Genomic DNA, 24023 nt, shown 5'->3' on the forward strand with positions numbered 1-24023 from the left:
AGAAGAAGACATGGATGTCCACTTTCACCACTGTTATTCAACATAGTATAGGAAGTCCTAGCCAAAGCAATTAGACAAGAAGAAATGAAAGGTCTCCAAGTTGGAAAGGAAGAAGTAAAACTATGATTATTTGCAGGTGACATGATATTGTATGTAGAGAACCCTAAAGATTTCACCAAAAACTACTGCAACTGATAAATGAATTCAGTAAAGTAGCAGGATACAAAATAAATGTCCAGAAATCAGTTGTATTTATAGTACACCCGTAATGTACTATCACAAGGGGAAACTAAGGGAAAAAATCCCATTTACAATTGCATCCAAAAATACCTAGGAATAATTAAAAAGTTTTTTATTAATATTTTTAGACAGGGGAAGGGAGGGAGAAAGAGAGGAAGAGAAACATCAATGTGTGGTTGCCTCTCATGCACTCCCTACTGGGGACCTGGCCTGCAACCCAGGAGGACTGGAATTGAACTGGCAACCCTTTGATTTGCAAGCCAGCACTCAATCCACTGAGCCACACCAGCCAGAACTACCTAAGAATAAATTAACCAAGGATGTAAAAGATCTGTACTCAAAAAATTGTAAGACAGTGAAGAAAGAAATTGAAGAAGATAGAAGTAAGTGGAAGCATACGAGGTCTGTCTGGAAAAAGTCCAGGCATTGTTAATATAACAAGAACAGTTTGTACCACATTGATGTAACCTGGCAGCTAAGGAGAGTGGACTGGAATGTGCATGCATGAATAAGGATGACTTCACTCTCCTAGTCAGTGGGGGCCGTAGATGCTGCTGACTGAGCCTGTATACTGTGTGACTGTTGCATTCAGAGTGACTGAGGAAGTAAAGCAACAAATCTGCATTAAATTTTGAATTAAGCTTGAACAGTCCTCCATGGAAACTATTTAGATGACTCAGAAGGCCACAGCTATGGGCAGCAGCTATGGTGATTGGCAGCTTCATTTTGACAACATGCCTGTTCATGTATCACGTTGCATACAGAAATTTTTGGTGAAACATCCCATCACCCTGGTGACTCAGCCCCCCTACAGCCTAGGTTTATTACCCTGAGACTTCTGACTTTTCCCAAAACTAACGTCACCTTTGAGAGGGAAGAGGTTTCAGACACTCAGTGAGATTCAGGAAAGTACAACAGGGCAGCTGATGGCAATTGGGAGAACTGTGTGAGGTCCCAAGGTGTCTACTTTGAAGGAGACTGAGGTGTCATTGTCCTATGTACAATGATTCTAGTATCCTGTATCTTCTTCAATAAATGTCTCTATTTTTCATATTACATGGCTAACTACCTTTTAGCTACATCTGTATACCATGTTCATAGATAGGAAGAATTAACATTATTAAATGTTCATTCTGCCCAAAGCAATCTGTAGAGTCAGTGCAATTTCTATCAAGATATCAATGGCATATTTCACAGAACTAGAAAATACCCAGAAGTTTATATGGGTTCACAACAGACCTAGAATAGCCACAACAATCTTCAGAAAGAGGAACAAAACTGGAGGAATCATGGTACCCGATATCAAACTATACTACAAGGCCATAGTAATCAGAACAGCATGCTACTGGCATAAAAACATATATAGATCAGTAGAACAGAATAGAGAACCCAGAAATAAACCCATGCCTATATGATCAATTAATTTTGGACACAGAGGCAAGAACATACAATGGAGTAAAGACTGTCTAGTCAATAAATGGTGTGGGGAAAACTGGACAGATACATACAAAAATACAATTAGACCACCTTCTTACACCATACACAAGAATAAACTCAAAGTGAATCAAAAAAGACTTCAATGTTAGACTTGAAGCCATAAAAATCTTAGAAGAAAACAGGCAGTAAAATCTTAAACATTTCTCAGCAATATTTTTTCTGATATGTCCCCTTGAACAAGGGAAACAAGAAAAACAAGTGGGACTACATCAAACAAAAAGGGTTTTGCACAGTAAAGGAAAACAATAAAATGAGAAGACTACCCATTGAATGGGAGAACGTGTTTGCCTTGATATATTTGATAAGGGGTTAATATCCAAAATTTATAAAGAGCTCAGATATCTCCACACCAAAAAAACAAACAGTCCAATTATAAATGGGCAAAGCACCTGAACAGACATTTCTCCAAAGAGGACATACAGATGGCCAATAGACATATGAAAAGATCCTGAATGTTACCATTCATCAGAGAAATGCAAATTAAAACCCCAGTGAGATAGCAACTCACAGCTGTCAGAATGGCTAACACCAGTAAGTCAATGCAGAACAAGTGATGATGATGTAGAGAAAAGGGAATCCTTGTGCACTGTTGGTGGGAATGCAGATTGGTATAGCTGCTGTGGAAAACAGTATGGAGTTACCTCAAAAAATTAAAAGTTGAACAGCCATATGACTCAGTGATTCTGCTTCTGGAGATATGTCAGAAGAACTCAATACTAATTCAGAAAAATGTATGCACTCCTATATTCACAGCAGCATTACTTACAAAACCCAAAATTTGGATGTAGCCTAAGCGTCCATTGGTAGATGAGGGGATAGAAGAGCAATGTTGCATTTACACAGTATAATAATACTCAGCTGTAAAAAAAGGAAATCTTATCTTGTGCAACATCATGGATGGACCTGGAGGGTATTATGCTAAGTGAAATAAGCCAGTCAGAGAAAGACAAATACCATATAATTTCACTTACATGTGCAATCTAATGAACAAAATAAACTGACAAGCAAAATAGAAACAGACTCCTAGATGCAGAGAACAGACGGCTGTCAGGAGAGGGAGGTCGGAGACGGAAAAAGGGGAAGGAAATAAGCACAAACATAAGCAACAGTATGGTGATTATTAGAGGGAAAGAAGGGTAGGCGTAGGTAGAAGAGAATAAGGGGGTTATAAGTGGTGATGGAAGATGTGCCTTGGAGTGGTGAACACACAATACAAGATACAGATCATGTGTCATAAAAGTGTACACCTGGAACCTGTATAATTTATTAACCAGTGTCACCACAATAAATTCAATAAAAATAATAAAAATTTTAAAAAGTATAAGAACAGCTGGCATCTGAGCCAAATAAGGTAGATAAGAAGGTGAAAGCAGATACGTAGAAAAAGAATTTTCTAGGCATGGGGAAAGGGTGCCAAATAGTTGTGGAGAGACCTAGTGGCACACTTACAGAACAAGAAGTAGGTAATGTGTCTGGAGGTTTTGGAGACTGCATGAGAATTGTTAGGAGGTGAAGCCAGAAAGGCAAGAGCAAAGTTATGAATAAGCCTTTTTCAAGCTTTACAGTTCAGACTTCATTCTTTAGGATGTGCAGAACCACTGAGATTTTTAAATTGTCTTACCATGATGAACACTCTGGCTACAGTTAGCAGGGTAGGGAAGGTGACTCCAGAAACAGGGAGACCAGTGTTTTACTATTGGGGAGTCCAGTGGCTAGATTAAGAGCATCTGTGCATGCATTGGTAGTAGGGACAGGGACGATAGAGATGTGTGCTTTATCGAGGTGAAGGAAGTAACTGGACTTAGTGAATAGTTAGATATGAAAAGTTTTGGGTCTTATATTACTCAGGTTTCTGATTTGGCTGTTTTGGGTACCTGGTGGCACCTGTAAATTGTGTGGGGCAGAGCCTTAGATAATCTCCAGGGTGGGACAACCTGCTTCACCGCTTTGTGTGTGGGGGGTCTCAAAGAGGGAACTGTGCCACTGCCTGGCTTCTGGAGGTTTTCCCAGTAGTCTTCCCGTTTCCAGTCACTTCACCCACTCTTTGTATGTGACTGGCGTCCTTCCGGCCGCTGTCCTGCTGTTGAATCCCTGGGTGGGTGTGTTTGCATATGCTTTCAGACCATGCCCGCCCTTTAAGTGGAATTTCCTGAAAATCTGTCAGTTTCTTCTGTTGCCCAACACCCACTGGTTTTTATAGCTAAAAGTTATGAGGATTTTATCTTCTCATTGCTGGAACCCTTGGCTGTGCAATCTGGCCTGGGACTGGATCACTTGCTCACAAGGTATCCCTCCTGATTTTTATCTACCACATGTGAATGTGGGACCACCTGGCTGTTCTGCCACTGCCACCGCCACCTTTCTGCCGCTCACCACCTCTCCTTGCCTTTCTGCTCATTTCTGCAACTCTGTCTCTCCTACCTGTCTGGATGAATGTGGCTCCTTTAAACCCTTGGTTGTTGGACTTCCATACAGTTCACTTCTATGATGGTTCTGGGTGTTATTTGTTTTGAGATTTAGTTGCAGTTCTTTTTGTGGTTGCGTGAGGAGGCAAAGCGTATGTACCTACTCCTCCATCTTGAGCAGAAGTATGTTCTCATCTTTCTTGTTTGCTTTTCTTGCCTTGTCTTCTGCCTGTTCACAGATTCTGTTTTCTTCTGGACTCTGTAACGTACTGCATTAGCCTCTAACCAGATGTGTCAGCTCTCAAAGCAGGAAGGCTCTCTCAGTATCCAGACACGAATGCTGACAGAACTTTTATTTTAATTTCAAATTCTATGAGGGGGCCTTTTCATTAAAATTTACAGTGTTAAAAACAAGTGGTTTGTTTCAGAGTTTGTTGAGTGTGTTTTTACTGGATTGTTTATTTAACATTTTTTTCGATCAAAATCACTATTAAATGTATAGAGAGAAGATATAAGTTCTAAGAATGTAGAAAAGCAAAAATCTAATGTTATACAAACATCTTCCAAGAAATAGGAGTAATTTTACAGATCAGTTTTTAAAACTATTTGTGAATCTTTTCCGTTTTACTATGTGAGAATGAAGAAATATTTTTGGTTTTATGGTTCTTCCCATAATTGATGGGGACAAGCTCTCTGAAGGTTTAAAATTTATCCTTGGAAATTGAAGGACGGTGGGGCTTTCCTTTTTTTTTTTATTTAAAGAAAATTTCAAAATTGTTTGGAAGAAGAATTGCCTTAATCATTCTTTTTTCCTTTTGGTCGCTTACATTTTTTTTCCCTTAAGTATCTCTGGAAAATATTTGGGTTGGAAAGTGATCATTTACTCCATCATCTATTACCTCCTAGTAACATAAAAATATATAATTCTTTGGTTTCTTTTTTATTCTTTAGTGGCTTACAGAAGAGATGAAATGTGGTCTGAGGGACGACATGACTATGACAGGCTTCCAAGAGAACGAGCGCCCCCCCGAAATCACCCCAGTGTAAGTTGCTTCTGCATGTAGAATAATTCCAACCCGAGAGTCTTAAGTACATTTGGGACATTAAAACTAGGGCCCTTAAAATCTTCAATTGCCCAAAATTTGCCATTTTACATTGACTATAGATAGAGTAAGCATAACTTTTAAAAGTTAAAATTTTGAAAATACATAAAAACTAACATTATGTAGAAAATCAGTTTTTTATATTATATTTCTAAAATGGAGGGTTTATATTGAATTTAATTTGTGAAGAAAACTTAGTTTTGATAATGGTCAGTCCATCACTTAACAAAAAAGTGCTTAAGCACCTGTTTTTATTATTGGCTGTCACTTATTTTTCTTTGTTTTTAAATATTTTATTTATTTATGTTTAGAGAGAGGGAAAGAGAGAGAGAAACATCGGTGTGTGAAAGATATATCAACGGTTGGTTCTTGGATGCCCCATCTGGGGACCTGGCCGACAACCTGGGCATATGCCCTGACTGGGAGTTGAACCAGTGACCTTTAAGTGTGCAGTCGGCACTTAGTCTTCTGAGCCATACCAGTCGAGACTCCACCTTTTTTTCTATATTCCTAAAAATATTTGCGATTGGATATAGGAAATTTTCAACTAGGGGCTGCTCAGGGGCAGGTGTGCGGACAGTTTCTGGAATGCTGTCTTGCTGTTTGTCTCTTTGTGGCTCTGGGAATTGGGAATTTTGAACCAGGTCTTTTGTCAAGGAACTTGCTGTTTTGCTTATTACTATTTTCCCAGCACTGTATCCAGTACCTGGCACATAGTAGGAGCCCAGTATTTACTGAACAAATATATGCACTCCCCCAAATCCTGTATAGGGGCCCAAGGAAGGGTTTGGGGAAGGTCAAGAAGCCATCAATCTTAAACTTTTGCACAGGTCCATTCTAAGCACTCGGGGATTGGGTTTGTGGTCATGGTGTATGGATAAATTAGGATTCATTATATACTATCTAAGGGCACAAATATCTGTTCATACATTGGTTATTTTTCCCCCATTTAAAATTTTTTTTACTGTTGTTCAAGTACAGTTTTCTGCCTTTTCCCCCCACCCTAGCCCAACACCCAACCCTCCCCACTACACTCCCCCTTTTCCACTGTCCCCCTTCCTCCCCCCCCATTATTGTCCATCTGTCCTTTATAATTGTTCCTGCCAACCCTTTACCTTTTTCCCTTGAAATTCTCTCCCCTTTCCCCTCTGGTCACTGTCAGCCAATTTCAGTGTCTTTGGTTATATTTTGCTTGCTTGTTTGTTTTGTTGATTGGGTTACTGTTAAAGGTGAGATCATATGGTATTTGTCTTTCATCACCTGGCTTATTTTGCTTATTGGCACAATGCTTTCCACTTCTATCCATGTGTCACAATGGGTTAGGAGCTTCTTCTTTCTGCTGCATAGAATTCCATTGTGTAAATGTACCATAGTTTTTGGATCCATTCATTTACTAATGGGTACCTAGATTGCATCCAGGACTTGGCTATTGTAAATTGCGCTGCTATGAACATTGGGGTGCATAGGTTCTTTCGGATTGGTGTTTCAGGATTCTTTTTTTTTTTTTTAGTCTAGGATTATATAGGATTCTTAGGAATCCTAGCAGTGGAATTGCTGGGTCAAAAAGCAATTCCATTTTTAGTTTTTTGAGGAACTTCCACACTATTTTCCATACTGGTTGCACCAGTCTGCGGTCCCACCAACAGTGCACTAGGGTTCCCTTTTCTCTGCATATTGGTTGTTTATTATTTATATATTACAAGCAAATTCCACAACCCTTTTAGATGGATGATGTTACCTTCAAGGTTGTCATTTGGCCTAAGTTACAGCTTAGGTTGGGGTCGAATTAAAATGATTTAAACTGGAAAAAAATGAGGAGGCTTAACATATTTCAGAATTAGCAGACTTAATTATTACTATATGTAATTCCAGATTAGTTTATAGACTTTATATTTTTAATCAAAATCCAAATTTCAGAATTTTTTTTACCTTGATAAAATTTTTTTCCAGTTTGCCTAGGATAACATGCCAGTGATATAGATAAGCATGATGTAGGACTAATGCAGGGATGAGAAAATGGATGAATTTTTTTTTCATTGTATTTTAGAACCCCCCACCTGCCCAAGGATATATCCCATTAGGAATTATTTTTCAAAGATAGTTTAAAAAATTTCTGTGTGATGATGTCATCAACTGGATATATTATTGGACATATATAATTGGTTTTGTTTAGTGTGTTTTTAGTTTTGGGGGATTGCCTCTTTTCTAATTAGTTTTTTTTTAATTTAACACATTTACAGGGCTCCAAATTATAAAACAAGGTACAAAGAGGGGATAACTTGCTTTAAATGGTAATTTGTTTTAATTATACATGTAACTAGTGCTTGCTTACTATAAGTGAGGTGTTTTATATATAAACTTTTTAATCTTTAAAACAACACTTAGTATTGGGTGATATAACATTTATAGAACCCAGTAGAGTGTTTTAGAAACCATAAAACATAGGCAGAGATTTACATACAGAAATATACTTTCAGTCAATAATGAGAAATAAATCATGGAAGAAGTTATGATATAAAACCATTAGTATGCAGTTCTGCATTATGAATTGCATACTAATGCAAAACGTGCATGCTGTGTTATATGATAAACCGTATTGCAGTGGAAATTGGCTTGAAGAGCTGTTAATACCGGAAGCAGAGAGACCTGCAAGGAGGCTATTGCTAGGTAAGGGAGCGGGTTGAAACAAGCTGGGGAAGAATTTTAAATTGGGAATAATCGGTTTCATTATTAATGTCATGAAGACCAATAAGAAGGGCCCTCCAGATTGTCAGTTAGGTCATTGTGTGAGAATGGTTTTGAGAAAGTTCATACCTAATAGCCTTTGTTTTTCTCTGAAGTAAGGCATGGCAAGATTATCTAGAGTTGAGGAGGTGGAGGAACACTTGAGGCCAGCACTGAAGTTTTGGAGCAAACTTTGCAGGTGTCTCCTGACCTGCAGGGGTGTTTTAATAAGACCTGCTGAGGCCCAGTACATTTGTGCACCATAAATTTTATAGGGGCACCAGCTTGCAGGATTGTATGCTTTATTGCCTAAGTACCCCAGTTTAGGAGTGAGGAAAGCAAGTTGTATTGATTTAAGATTGCAGGGTGAATGGTAGACCCAGGCATATAAGGATATGGAAGTTCTGACCCAGAGAAAATTATTGAGTTAATTAATATATTGTGTAATATAGACTGTTTAGCAAAGGGAGTGAGGCTATGAGAGGAACAGTGGATTGAAAGTAGGGAGGGACTGAGGAAAGGAAAGGCTTTACTATGTGTGAAGACCCGGGTGTGGCAGAAAGGTAGTCGGCATTTTCGAGTGCAGAGTTTTCAAAATGGAACAGGTGATTGAAGTTCAGTGTATGGTGATGGGAATAGAAAGTGGGTGAAGGTAATTGGAGTTGAGATCAAGAAAACTTTGAGGCCAGATTTTTGGATCAGTGATTTAGATTATAGGCTCTAAATCCTCACTACCCATTAAAAATCACCTAGGGAACTCTTAAATACCAATCTATGGGCACCATCTCAGGTAATTAAGTCATAATTATCTGCAGGTAGGACCTGGACGTCAGTGTTTAAAAGTTCGTCAGGTGATTACTATTTGCAGAGTTAAATGCAGTTTATAGATGACGCTGAAGTCATTCGTGATGACAGGAGTTGATGTGAAGATGACAGGCTCATGAAAGTCTTCAGTCAATGAGGATATTGTAGTAAAATTTGAACAAACCAAAACATTTTCATTTTACACCACTTTTTTGTGTGTAAATGTGAAACAGGCTCTTTGTAAAATAATTTCAACAGCATTAAGCAGATAGAGAGGTGAGTGTTATATCACAGTTATCTTTGAAATGAGACTAGCTGTACTTAACTATCTCTAACTCAGGGCCGTCAAACTCATTTTCACTGGGGGCCACATCAGCCTTGCGGTTGCCTTCAGAGGGCTGAAATAATTTTAGGACTGTGTAAATGTAACTACTCCTCAACAGTTAAGTGAGAGCTCAGTGCTACCACTGGGTAGAAACAAGATGCTGGCCGGATAACACAAGGCGTAGGGTCGGATTCGGCCCTCGGGCCTTGTGTTTGCCACCTGTGCTCTGTTTGCCCACACCTTGCACAGGTTCATTCTTCTCTTTGTCTCGTAATGCCATAGATTGGTCTCTCCACCCCACAATCGACCTCTTCTAGTTTAGAAAGCCTGTGTTTCTGCATTCCTCTTCCTCAAGACTTGGGCACATTTTTTCCGGTGAGTCAGGCCTTATTTTAGTTAGTAATATAGAGCTTTGATGGCTCTTGGAAATTATGCCTTTTATGTTACACCTACATTTTAGTTAAATAAAACAGGTTCTTGACCTTTATTGTTCCATGGGTCCCGTCAGCAGTCTGGCGAAGCCTGTGGATCTCTTCTCAGAGTAGCATTTTTAAAAGACCACTTGTATTAGACTATTAAAATCCAACTTTGTGATCTAGTAATACGTAATTCTTTAGTAGGTCATTAAGTATCAAGAATTAGAGGAGGGCTAGTTGTAGCAGTTTCATTGCTCTGTTTTCATAGTGGTGATGAGTGTAAATGATATTTTTGAGATATTTGCAATAGCAGTAACTTGATATAAAAATACCTGATTTTTGTTAGTGATGAAGCCACAAATACTGCTATTGCTGTTGTGCTTGTTATCTATATTTAGGTGAAAAGGTAATTTTATAATCACATCTGATTTCGGAACTCAACTGAATACTTGGGTTCAAGTGTTTAATGAGTGACATTAAGACTAGAAATGTAAATGAACAACATTATAATTTCTGACTTCGGATTTAATAAAAATATAACTTAAATGTTTTAAAATATTTACTTACAGTGCAGAAATCATCTAATGTTATCTTAAAAAACTATACTGGTATATCATATTGATGGGCAAGAATGTTCACAAGCAGCGTTGTTCATAAGAATTCCAAAATGGCAACAATCTAAATGTCCAGTAGTAGAATAGATGAATTAACTTACAATCATACAGCAAAGAGAATGAATGGAATTCTGCCAAATGCAACAACATGTATGAACCTCTCACATGTAATAAAGAAGCCAGACATACATCCTGTGTGGCTTTTTTTTTTTTTAATATAAAGTTTCAAAACAGGCAAAACTAGCCAGGAAAGTGGTTACTTTTGGGAGACAGAGGTAGTGACTGCGAGCGAGAACAGGAAGGCTTTTTTGTTGCTTGCTAGGAATGTTTAACATCTTGATCTGTGTGGTAGTAACACAGTGTGACTAACTTGTGAAAATGTATCCAGGAGTGCCTTTATGATTTGCATAATTTTTTGTATATCATACCTCAATAAATTCACTTAAAGTTTTGAAAATGCGTATTATTTTTTCTAAATATAAAACTGAGGTTGATTTTTTTAAAAGTGAAAACCCACTGTTATTTGTGTCTGGGATGGAGAAAGATAGTAGTCTATTTTATTTTTCATTTTTGGGTTCTGTTCTCAAATAGAAGAGCAATTTTACTTCATTTCTCTTTTATTTTCCTTATTCCTTCCTTTGCCTCTTTCATTCCCAATTTGGATACATTTTTTTTTAGAGGTTTTATTTATTTTATTTTTAGAGAGAGGGGAAGGAAGGGAGAGAGGGAGAGAAACATCAGTGTGTGGTTGCCTCTCGTGCTACCTCCATTGGGGACCTGGCTGGCAACCCAGGCATGTGCCTTGACTGGGAATGGAACCAGCGACCTTTTGGTTCGCAGACTGGCACTCAGTTTACTGAGCCACACCAGCCAGGGCCCAACTCTAATACATTAGAAATGTATTTGAGGAACTGTTGGATATGATATATGGCATGAAGGGGAGACTTGAGAAGGTATGTACTATACTATTATGACCTTATTATTAAAAGCAGCTATTTTGGGGCTTCTAGCTTTGATGAACCTGGAAAGGCAGTTGGACATTCATATATTTTTGGTGCCCATATTAAATCACACTAAATTTGAGTACTGGGAAACTTATCCTCAATGTACAACTTAACAAATGCACTGTCATTATTTTAGCACTTAATAGCATTTAAACATTACTTCTGTATTAATATGTTACTTTTATAAGGTACTTTCACAGAAATTTTAATTAGGTCTTAAATTTGGATAAATAGGAGATAAAGCCCTAAGAAAATCTGTATGTAAGCATATACATTCCTCCATTTGGGAGAAATTGATTATTGTAGAATATCTACATTTATATTATAAATGTCTACAAGGTCCTTTATTATTATTATTTTATTCTTACCTGAGAAATTTTTTCATTGCTTTTGGGGCGGGGGATAAGAAAGAAAAGAAAAGATTGATGTGAGAGAGAAACATCAGTTGGTTGCCTCACATTCACGCCCCAATGGGGGATTGAACCTACAACCCAGGCTTCTGCCTTGACTGGGAGTCAAACCAGCAACCTTTCAGTGTATGGGTCTGCCTTCCAACCAACTGAGCCACACCAGCCAGGGCTATAAGGTCCTTATTTTTATTTTTATTTTTTAATTATTTATTTTTAGAGAGAGGGGAAGGAAAGGAGAAAGGGGGAGAGAAACATCAGTGTGTGGTTGCCTCTAATGTGTCCCCTCCTGGGAACTGGCCTGCAACCCAGGCATGTGCCCTGACTGGGAATTGAAGGGGTGACCCTTTGTTTCACAGGCCCACACTCAATCCACTGAGCTATCCCAGCCAGCACAGGTTCTTATTTTTAAAAGTGTGTTTTTCACTATTTAACTTACAATTTCTGTGAGCCTGATTATCTGATTTCTTAGCCTCTATCAAGTTTTGTGACAGAGTAGCTTTCAGATACTGGTAACCATTCAGTCTGGGACTCCATCTTGTTAGCGTGATGGAGGACAGAGGTAACGTGGAGTATTTTAGCGAGTTACAACATAAAATGTCCATTTTCCATTGGCTTATTTTAAAAATGGGGGACAAATTTCAGTTTCAGAATTTTCAGGGGTTTTAAGTTTGGAAACTAGGACCAGAACTCTTGCAGCATGTACACTGGGCATTGTAATATAATTGGGCTAAAGCCATCTGTCTGCTTCCACCTCCTTCTGGTCCTTTGACAAACGCTTGTTAAGTGAGAGATTTCTAATCTTTGTAGTAGTGAGAATTATACAGATTGAGGGTAGAGATGTCAGTGACGTTAAAATTTTTTTTTCTAAGACATTCAGTAATTTTGAGTTACATGATTAGGTTTTCTAATTTAGTTATATAACAGTATTTCCTTTGGTAGGTTGAATGTTTCTAGAATTTTTGTCATTGGTTATTTCTCTCTTGTAGAGAGTTTAGCCAATCAAAATTAAATTCTTTAGTTAATTTTGAATGTGCTTTTGTTAATTTCTGAGGCCTTGTAGTGAATATATGGACATATATCCGTTCCATATATTCTCAAATATAAATGTAAACAAAATGTATTACACGAATGTTTTATCCAACTCGAAATTGTTTACCTAATTTAGTAATTTAATTATATACATATCCCATATAATACTGTTTGAAAGGTATTAATGTGAAAATAATTCTTTTGCTTCCCACTCTTATTTCATGAAATACTTTTGTTTATTTCATTTCTCTAAAACACTTGTAGTTAAAATGTTCATGTGCATATTTCAATTCCTCTTCCCTTTATGCACCACATTTTCTTGTTGTTTTATATAGTCACTGTTTATGTCAATTTACCCACATAAGTACAACTTTTATCATTACAGGGTGGGGCAAAAGTAGGTTTACAGTTGTTTGTATGGAAAATGGTGCAATAATAAATAAATAATGATACAAGAATAAGCTCTATGTTTTGCCCCACCCTGTATTTTGTTATGAAAGTTTAAAAATGTACAGCAAAGTTGAAAGTATTTCATAGTGATATTGCTACTTGGTATCCAAGTAGCTGTATTAACTATTAACATTTTACTGAATTTGCTTTATCATCTGTGTATTCTTCCATAAGTTCTTCTTTTTTCTTCCACTTCACCCATTAATTTTCTGGATGCATTTAAAAGTAAACTGTGGACAACAGTATACTTTTCTTAATTACTTAAGCATGCATATCATTAGTGAAAATGCAGTGTTTCTTTAAAGTTTTTTTATTCCAGTGTGAAAATTACACACTACATGAAATGCAAAATTTTAGGGATTAATTTGCTGAGTTTTGATTTAGTAATTTTTTTCAGAGCCGCCCTAGTAGGTGTTTTAACTTTCTTGACTGACAGAATTGTAACAGCTTAACCTTTTTTTGTTGTCACTGTTTCCAGAGAGATAAAATCAGTTCCTGGCTACATTCTATAACAATATGTCCTAATTTTAGTTCCAGTATAATATATTTGACACATTATTCCTAAAAGGCATTGAAATGACTGGGAATATGTCATTGAAAACTGAGCAAGTGATTTAACCAATAAGTGCTACAATAAAAATGCTTGTCACAAAATATGACAATGAACCAGAGTGAAGAAACCTGCTAGTGGTAATAGACTTTTTAATTAGATGTGGTTTGTTAGGTACTTTTCTAGTAAAAACCATGTGATGCCAAAAGTGATATAAAATTGAGATACCCAAGTAGAATTTACGTATGTGGTGCTTATGTGTTGGCATGGCAGAATATCATGCTGAAGTGATATTCCAGGTGATGGGGACTGAGCAGTCAGTAAGACCACAAAGGTCTCCGCCCGTGAGGTTCGCATTTATGTAGTGTAAGTTGATTGTGTTAGGAAATAATGACATTGATTATTTACATGTGGCATTATACTTAGTTATTGATACTTTGCTGGTAGGTTAGTGTGTTTTAGTTGTTTTGACTTTTTATGAGGGCAAAAACTAAGTATATAAAAGTAGACAGAATAATATAATGAATTCCCCATGGTCAGATGATCCAAGTGACAGTAATCAAGTCATGGTCAATCTTGTTTTGTTTATGCCTTCACTACTTTTCTCCCTCAGATTATTTTGAACTAAATCTAAGACACCATATTTCAAATGCAAATAAATGTTTTTAGTATGCGTCTCTAAAAGATAAGAATGCTTAAGGGGTAGTGCTTATGTATGGAAATTTTCATCTTAAATAAAATGTTTTTGTGTTAAAATGTGAGAAAAGTATACTTTAATGATGTAGGAGAATAAGTAATTTTAAAGGAACAGTAATCTTTATAATCTGTATCCAGCCTAGTAATTCCTTTGAGTTCAAATAGTTAATTGAAAATGATCCTGTTTTCCTTAAAAACCTTTTAAGTTGTACTTCATAAGTCATAGTTTTTATTTCTGGTTCTATGTAATGGGGTCTTTGTTTTCTAAGATATTTCTTATATATATGTATATATATATGTATATATTTTATTGATTATGCCGTTACAGTTCTATTCCCCCCTTCATTCCCCTCCACCCTGCACACCCCCTCCTCCACCATTCCCCCCCTTTAGTTTATGACCACGTGTCTCAAGTTCTTTAGATTCTACATTTCCCATACTATTCTTGCCCTACCCCCTATCTCTTTTCTACCTACTGTCTATGCTACTTATTTTCTGTACCTTCTCCCCCCTTCTCCTCCTCCCACTCCCCTGTTGCTAACCCTCCATGTGATCTTCATTTCTATGGTTTGCTCTTGATCTAGCTGTCCTCTTAGTTTGCTTTTGTTTTAGGTGTGGTTGTTAATAACTGTGAGTTTGCTGTCCTTTCACTGTTCATCTTTTTTATCTTCTTTTTCTTAGATAAGTCCCTTTAACATTTCATATAATAAGGGCTTGGTGATGATGAACTCCTTGAATTTGATCTTATCTGAGAAGCACTTGATCTGCCCTTCCATTCTAAATGAAAGCTTTGCTGGATAGAGCAATCTTGGTTGTAGGTCTTTGGATTTCATGACTTGGAATACCTCTTTCCAGCCCCTTCTTGCCTGTAAGGTCTCTTTTGAGAAATCTGCTGACAGTCTGATGGGAAATCCTTTGTAGGTGACTGTTTTCTAAGATATTTCTAAAATGGAGGTTCAAAACATATCAGTATCTGAAGCCTTGTGTACTAGAGAGGAAAATTATGTTCATTGCTCAATGTGAGATTTGTACAAGAATTTCAGACACTGATGATATTTTCATGGAGGTCTGGCATTGCAGGTCATGAAAATATTGGTTGAACTTTCTTAATAGTATAAATTTTTGAAAGAGAAATTCAGAAATCTTCACTACATGTCACGGATTTTATTGAATGAAAAGAAAAAAATCCATGAATGGTATATCATGATAAGACAGGAGCCATCTCTGAAAATAGGCTTGCTTTGTTACTCACTCCTGTAGTCATCTTCATTTCCTTAAATCTTTTTGAATAGCTAGGGAGTTTTTAAGACTAGATGCCTACAAAGCAGAGATGGTGTCATGTATTTGTGTCTGAACGCTTTCTCAAAACATAAAGGAAACACGAGTTTGGTCTTTATTGCTATAGATGCAAAAGGTGTCATCAGGAGGTTTTGTTGTTGTTTGTAAAAACAATTTGTTAAATATATAACTAAATGTGACTTGAGTTACACTTCTTTGAAAATTTTACCGTATACATTTTAAAATCCTGAAATAATTTTCTTGTGACTGTGGCTGTTGAAGAAAGGAACAGACAGCTTAGTAAAGTGAGAAGCTTTCTCTCCATTCATAGAAATGTTCAGGCATACTCACCCCCCCCCCCCCGCCTTCTAATAAGCATGTACAAACAAGCAAGGATATTGTGGAATGGAATTTTATGGTTTCTTAGAATTAGAGAAATCAGCAATTCTACATCCATAACAGAATTTGAATTAGAAAGTGCTATAAATTGTAATATTGCTAATTTTGGCCTAATGACTTTTTTGGAAGCTTAGCATTTGCTTAGATTTAATGGAAATCTATGAAAGACAGTGTTTAGAAGAGTCAGTTCATTTGTGTAGTGTATTTTATGCAAACATATAAAATATAACTTGATATCGAACACTAAAGAAGGAAACTACCTAATTATCCCCATGGAAGGAAATTAGGTAGATATTTAAGCTGTCAAGTAGATATGAACTATTGATTTTTTTCCCCAGCACATTGGCAAGTATCCTGGGAAGTTTGAATAGGATGTAATAATTTATTAACTGAATAGTTGTTGTTATTAATGGTAAAAAGAAATTTAAGGAAATAGACACTTTGAAGAATTTAGTGTTTCACTTAGAGTTAGGTAAGTAGAAATCAAAATAGCAAACATTTTGTGAGTAGCATAAACTAAGTTTATGCTACTGTGCTAAATGCCTGACAGTCTGTTTTTATTTAGCTCTCCTAACAGCCGCGTGAGGTAGGTATTAGTATTCAGCTTATTTCACAGATAATGAAACTGAGGTTTAGAATGGTAAAGTATCCGGTGAATGTTGGGCTTTATGTTTTGGTTTTTTATTTTGTCAAATTAGCTCATTAGTTGATCATGTCTTACATACTTTGATAGCTTGCTAGCTAGTTCCTTTCACCTCTATCTGATAATCACTTTTGTTCAGTTATTTCACAGCACCTACTAAAGACCTGTTGTTCTCCCTGTGTCCAGTTTCCTAACCCCTGCAAATAATCCATTCAGTTGCTAAAACTTTAAAACATTAACATCGTATTATTTTGAAAATTCATTCAAATTTTAAAATGGGTTTTATTTTGCTTACAAACCTGTGAAGTCAAAGACTCTCCTTTGTCCAGGGCCATGGAGAAGTAGCATAATGTTTCCTCTTGATCTTGCTACCTCGTTATTACCTCTGTGTTTGCTGTCGCTTATGTGTAAAAATCTTGGATTTCTTCTGAACAGTGTACTTCAATGATAGACCAAAGATGTGTGCTATCTGAAATGGTTTATTTCTAAAATTCCTAGACAATTAGGGATTAGAGTTATTGTAACACTTTTACTTTCTGTAGTTTATTTTTCATTGAAACAATAATATGTATATTTCTTTTACTTATGATTGGTTTTCTGCATTGCTGCATGTTATTTTATTTAAACACCTGGCTTTCTTCATTGAACAATTTTATTTCCTTTAATTCATGTGAAGACCTTACTATTAGTTAATATATTCATGTTATTTCATTAATGCATTTTTATTTATTTATACATTTACTCTATTTGATTAAGGATAAGAACTCCTGTGCTTTTTAAACCTTTCCAAAACCAAATAGAGAAATTAGTGATTTTTATATATTTCTTTTTGTCTGTTTTAGGATGGCTACCATAGAGTAGTTAATATTGTGCCAAAGAAACCACCACTGCTAGACAGACCTGGTGAAGGAAGCTACAATAGATATTACAGTCATGTTGATTACCGAGACTATGACGAGGGCCGCAGTTTTTCTCATGATCGAAGAAGTGGTCCACCTCACAGAGGAGTATGTAAATTTCGCCCATGTACTAATTGTTATTTTTTTTCTTGTAAGTTTAAAAATCATGTAATTTTTGAAATTTATGTGACTGGCCATGAAGGCAGTTGAATAAACACTTCCTGCTTGATGCTCTGTTGAATTTTGCCTGCTGGAGCTTTCAAATGGGAACTGGTAGTCAAGAATCTTGGGGTGCTGGTCAAAGTGGGTAAGCACTCTGGAGGATAGCTCTATCTAAATGACATTAATTACAACTAGCCTGCTTTTTTTATCCCTCAAATTAGCAGGGGTCTGCAGAAGCAGATAAAGGTCATCTTTTGAATCAAAGGTACTCAATGAATGATGGGGAGGTGGTTGCCATCTCTCACTAGATGTGCCCACTTATAATTACTTTATTTTTAGCATGATGAAATGATGTGGATGAGTTTGGCTTAAGGTCGTTGAGACTCTTGTTTTATTTTTGCTATAATTATAAAAGTCTACTTACTAAGTCAGATTAGAAAATATTCAAAACATTGCCTGACCTATAGTAAGCACTTATGTTAGCTGCTGTCATTACTATTGCTATTATATTGTTTCTCTTGATCATCTTGAATAATCTAAAAGTATATATTTAACATTGCAGTAATCTGAAGGTATATTTAATTTTGCAGTAATCTGTCATTGAACTTGATTGAAACTATTCCTTGATGCCGTTCCTTTGACCCAGCTTGCATGATTCCCCCTCTAAACCATTTTCCTGCATTTTCTCTTTTTTGCCCCTTCCTACTGTTGTAATTAACAGTACTTATTCAAGCATGCTTATGATAAAACTTGACTTCACACTGGCTGTTGGAATTAGTTTCCGTACTTTACATTTGAAGAAGTGGAGGTAAGGTGATTTATCTAGGGCAGGTATACCCACGGGAGTCCAGTTCGCCCACTCTCATAGTTACCCTGACAGTTCTCTAGTAGTAATGGGACTATTCATTGTTTTCTTTTGTTTGCTTTGAAGGTTTGGTGTGTTAGGGCTTCCCTTTCATAGAATTAATTTTTATTTTGTTTAATTTTTAAATGTCATGCTGTTTCTTTAGGAAGAGAGATTCATTATCCCTCTTCCTGAAATACTGGATTTTGCCACCAGAGCCCCCTTCTTCCAGGTAGTCCCAGGAAGAAGCAATTTGATCTTTGCATTGTTCTTACCCCTCTTGTGAAAACCCTGTGGCCACTTGCAGCGGAAGAGGGGATTTTGGATTCATTGGACAAGTTTGTATCTGAATCCTCATGAGCATGATTTTTTCTAAAACCTTGTAGCATAATAATGCCTTGACAGTAATTTTTTCCTATTGTTATAAATTGTGTTCGTACCAGACACAATGTTTTAGATTTAAATTCTCTTCAAACAAGCCCAGTTGAGATCCTTAGGACTTTCCTGATGCTGATTCTTATCTAGACTTCAGTTATATAATACAAACTGCTTACTTGATGCAGTATTTAATTATAGCTCTTGTTTTTTTTCTTTTGTGTGTTTATATTTAATGTTAAGGAAAATGATGAACACACTTTTTTATGTAAGAGTATGTGATGTTAAAAAAAGGAAAATAGTATTTATTTTAGCTGAATGAGTGTTTCTGATTGTAAGCAATTTATGTTATATTCCATGTATAAAGTAACTTGGTGTGGATTATTGTGTTTCTCTTTCTTTGCACCTTTTCAAATGTGTCTGTCTTAGAGGACAAAATGTGCTTGCTTCGGTTAATTTCAAACTTCATGGCACAGTTTGCTTTAATGTAGCTTATCAGTAAAGAATGGTGTCTTATATTGTTTCCAGTTATGTATTTTAATGAGAGGTAAGATAAGGAATAAAAATTTGAATGAGAAAAATGGGAAAGTAGCACATTCTTCCTTGAGCCTGAGAATTGATGAGAAACTTTAAATAAGAATAAAATGAAAAGTCAAGAAATGTTTCCTTAGTTAAATTTAGATTGACCCTTTGTTCTTGAATAGCCCTGTAGCTATTGTTATTTTAGTATATGTATCCTTGTCTATAAGGCTGTTAGAGCCAACCAAAGAAATATTTTAAGCATTTTCATAGAGATAAATGGTACCACAGATTCTCAGTGTACTAAATTAGTTGTTGAAATGGATGATTTGTATGTTTTTTATTTTATGCCTTTTAGGCTCAGAGAAATTTAGAAAGGTGTTTTTGTTCTCATCTTATTTTGGTCTTAAAAGCTAGGTGCTAGTAGTACTGTTCAATATATTCTACTCGACTGAAATAATGCAAAAAAAAAAATCTAATAAACCTTTTAATTTTACAGGATGACCCTGGCTATAAATGGGGAAGAGATGATCATTCTGGAAGTCGTCAGCCTGAATACAGGTAAAAATGAAAATAATAACTTCTTTGATAACTGACCCATTGAGATATCTAACTTCAAGGGGGCTTCTAGTCAAGATGGCAGAGTAGGTAAATGAGGTACTCACATCCTCCACAACCACATCAGAATTACAGCTAAACTGAGTGCAGTCATCATTGAGAACCTTCTAACATCTAGCTGAACAGAAGTCCCGTAACTAAGCATATAAAGCAGAAATCACTGGAGGCTGGTAGAAGGGGCAGAGATCTTAGTTCCACACCCATGTGTGGTAGTTAAAGATTCAGAGGGTTATCTCGGCTGCAGAGGTCCCCCGTGGGGAAGGACACATCCCAGCCCCACACCAGGCCCCCCAGCCCAGGGTTCCAGTGCCAGGAAAGTAAGCCTCATAACGCTGGCTGTGGAAACCAGCGGTGGTTGTGGCTGAATGAGACAAAGGACTTCTGAAGTCCCAGGTGTTTCTCTTTAAAGGGCTAGTGCACTTTTATTTTTTCCTAAGTGGGCGTATACCTTTACACAAGTGATGGAGAATTATATATGTGACTTTCCAATCCCCATAACCATGTTAACACCTTGATATGTGTTCTCTCTATTCCTGAACATTTGGGGTATTTGATTGTTGTTAACGAAATCGTGTTATGTGTACTTTTCTCTAAGTTATTTTTCTCATTCAGAGGCTTTTGGAAATCCCTCCAGGTTATTTGCTTTAACTTCAATTTAATTCTTTTTGTTAATTAAGTAATATTTCATGATGTGGATATACCAAATAATTTAGCTATTCACCTATTGATGAATATTCATTCACACTGGTTCCAGAACAAAATAGTGCTGTAGTAAATCCAAGTAACATAATGTCTTTAGGAAACAGTGCTTTAGTTTCTATTGGATTGATTGCAGAAAGTGGAATTTCTGAGTCAAAGAGGATATGCCTTTTATTTTTTTTTTAATTTTATTTCTTTTTAGAGAGAAAGGAAGGGAGGGAGAAAGAAAGGGAGAAACATCAATGTGTGGTTGCCTCTCACTCATCCTCCTGACTGGAGACCTGGCCTGCAACTCAGGCCTGTGCCCTGACTGGGAATTGAAACGGTGACCCCTTGGTTTGCAGGCTGGCACTCAGTACACTGAGCCACACCAGCCAGGGAGCACATGATTTAAAATTTTAGTAGATGTTTTCAGTTTTCCTTCTAAAAGCCTATAACACCTGTTATCACTTTCCAAGAATCTAACACTCTGTAATTTGGATATTTATTTTTATTTCTTCTTTACTAATATAAGTAGCGTTTTGATTTGTTTGGCCAAAAAGTTCGCATGTTTTTTTCTGTAAAATAAGTGACATGTTTTTAATTTTCACCAATAACTTACTGATTTGGATATCTTGAGTATGTTGGCTTTCTTCCGCGTGGTAGAATGTTAATTGTTCTCAATTAATGTTTCACTTTGGTTGCTGTCAGCTTCTACCCAACCATGGAGTATTGGCCAGTAAGAAATCTCTAGCCCGAAACTTCGGAAACCACTTTGACACATTCAGTCAGTCATAGCACTTTCTCCATACACTGCACAAATCTTTTTTTGTGTTTCAGTTGTGTTTTTACCTTGAAATCATAAAGCATAATACACCGGAAGTGTTATGTATTTTCTCCCATCTTCAGTATTAAAATGGCTACACAAAAATTCACCAATTTTGGTAAGTTTTTTTTTAATGCACACCGGTATGACAGCTGTCACAATACAATCTAGAAAATTGTTTCAAGTGAAATTAAAGACACCTCAGCAGTACTAGAGCCACCTCCAGGAAAAAAACCAAATGAACTTTTTGGCCAACCCAATACATTCCTTAGGCATTGTTGTAACTGTATTCTGTGATTCTAATATATAGCAATTTTACACTGATGAGATACTATATTGTTATTCTGTGATCAGACAATGTGGTGCATATTCTTATTCTGCTGTTTAAAGTTTATTGGTCATTAGGTGATCAATTTTCTGAGTTGTATAATGGCATTTAAAATGAGATGTATTTTCTGTTTTCAGAGTATAGCGTTTGTTCTATGTGATAGATTCATTTGGTAAATATTTATTTACCAAATAAATAAGTGATATATGTTGGGTTCTTTTCTAGTCTTTGGGATAAAAAGCTCGCATTTTCATAAAGTCTACATTTTAGGAAGGATTATAGATAGTAAACAGATTAAAATACGTAATTTTTATGAAGAAAATAAAGTGTTATAGTAGATTCGATAGTGCTTCCACTTCAGCACCTTCCTGCTCCTTCACTTTGATGTCTGAATGTCTTCAGTAGTGTCTCAGGTTTTATACTATCACAAAAGCTACAGCTTTTGCCCTAGGCCAGGTAGCTCAGTTGGTTAGTGTCGTCCTCATAGTCCAAGGTCGTGGGTTCAATGCCCTGTCGGGGTACATACAAGGATCACCTAATGAAGGTATACATGAGTGGAATAACAGATTGATGTCTCCCTCTCTCTTTTCCTCTCTCTGCCCCTTCCTTTCTCTATAAAATCAATAAATAAAAATTTTAAAATAACACTAAAGCTTTAGTTTTTACTGGCTAGCATCTTTGTGGCTGTAAGTTATTCCCTATCAGGTGGACTCATCAAAGAGCCCCTACCTAACAGACTGTGAATGGAAAATAGTTGTCATTTTAGGAAAAAAGAAATTGCTGCGTTGTAAACCTGGCAGAGTGTATCTGTGTAAGAGAATGAGGTTCTGCAGTCAGGCAAAACCACGTTAGGCAGAGTTTCTGTTTTGTCAGTGGGGTATATGCAGTACAGGGTGGGGTGAAAGCAGACTTAGGGTTGTTCATATGGAAAGTAATATAATAAGTAATAATAATACGAGAACAAACTCTGTTTTGCATAGTCACAAATGTAGACCTACTTTTAACTATACCCTGCAATTATTTGTTTTGTAGGAAGAAAATATTAAAACATTGAAAACATTTTATTTGAAATAATGTTAAAGTTTATAGAAAGATTGCAGGAGTAAAGAACTCTTGTAAGTCTTCATCAGAGACCCCGTTAATGTCTCTAACAGTGCCCCTAGAATGTGTTTTCAAGCAAAAAGATGTAATCTGAGCTCATAGGTCATATTTTTGCAGACCTCTTTCATCTAGAACAATTCTTCAGTCTTTCCTTGACTTTTATGACTCACTGTTTTTGGCAAGACGGATACAGGGCAGACATTTTGTAGAATGTTTCTCAATTTCAGTTTTTCTAATGTTTCTTCATGATTAGATTCTGGTTGTGTAGTTGTTGTTGTTGTTGTGTGGGTTCTTTGTCTGTGTTTTGCTCGGGCAGTCCCAGAGGTGATACTGTTCTCTTTTTCTTGCTTCCTGTTAAGTTGCACATGTTGTTGATTCGTCCCCTTATTGATGTTGTTGACTTTTATCACTTGATTGTGATGGAGTCTGCAAAATTTCTTCACTCTGAAGTTAGCCTCTGGTAAAATGAATACGTTTTGTGGGGAGATAGTTTGAAACTGTGTACTCTCATTCTTCATCACTAGTTTTAATATCGATTGATGTTTCTTGCCTGCTTTTATTATTAATATGATGATTTCTAATGGATGATTTTATAATTAGACTATTATTTCTATATTTATTCAGTATTATGCAGGCATTCTGTGTGAGGAAGAGCTTTCCCTTTTCCCCATGCCCCTAAAACAAAAACCTTTGTTTACACCAGTGTAGACAAGTGGATTCCTATTTTATTCAGTGTGTTACAATTTGCTGCTATCATTTTGATGCTCAGATTTGGCCACTGAATTCTTTCAAGATAGCTTCTGTGTTTTAAAAATATATATTTTGTTGTGGTAGGATGCATATAACATAAAATGTGCCACTTTTACCATTTTTAAGTATACAGTGTCCTGGCATTAATTACATTTACAATGTCGTGCAGCTATCACTACTATTTTCAAAACTTCACCACCCCAAACAGAAACGGTATACCTGTTAAGCAGTAACTTCTTGTTCCCTCTTATCCCCAGCCCCTGGCAACCACCGTTCTACTTTCTGTTCTTATGAATTCGCCCATTTTAGATATTTCATAAGTGGAATGATAGGAGA

At 36.4% G+C, this 24023-nt stretch overlaps 1 protein-coding gene across 6 annotated transcripts in view; it reads left to right on the forward strand.

Moving 5' to 3' along the window:
* The window catches only part of PPHLN1 (periphilin 1), a 102490-nt gene that overhangs the window by 5235 nt on the left and 73232 nt on the right, over positions 1–24023 (forward strand). For 4 of the 6 annotated variants that reach the window (XM_053661874.1, XM_037135019.2, XM_053661870.1 and 1 more), the window contains 3 exons: positions 5094–5185; positions 17430–17594; positions 19886–19947. In XM_053661874.1, the coding sequence (XP_053517849.1) occupies positions 5114–5185; positions 17430–17594; positions 19886–19947 (299 nt within the window). In that variant the 5' untranslated portion in view covers positions 5094–5113. The remainder of the gene's footprint in view (positions 1–5093; positions 5186–17429; positions 17595–19885; positions 19948–24023) is intronic. The other 2 variants (XM_053661872.1, XM_053661873.1) reach the window with 1 other exon arrangement.

This window comes from Artibeus jamaicensis, unplaced genomic scaffold (assembly GCF_021234435.1).
Source record: "Artibeus jamaicensis isolate MK-2021 breed Jamaican fruit bat unplaced genomic scaffold, CSHL_Jam_final contig_233, whole genome shotgun sequence".
Classification (NCBI taxonomy): Eukaryota; Metazoa; Chordata; class Mammalia; order Chiroptera; family Phyllostomidae; genus Artibeus; species Artibeus jamaicensis.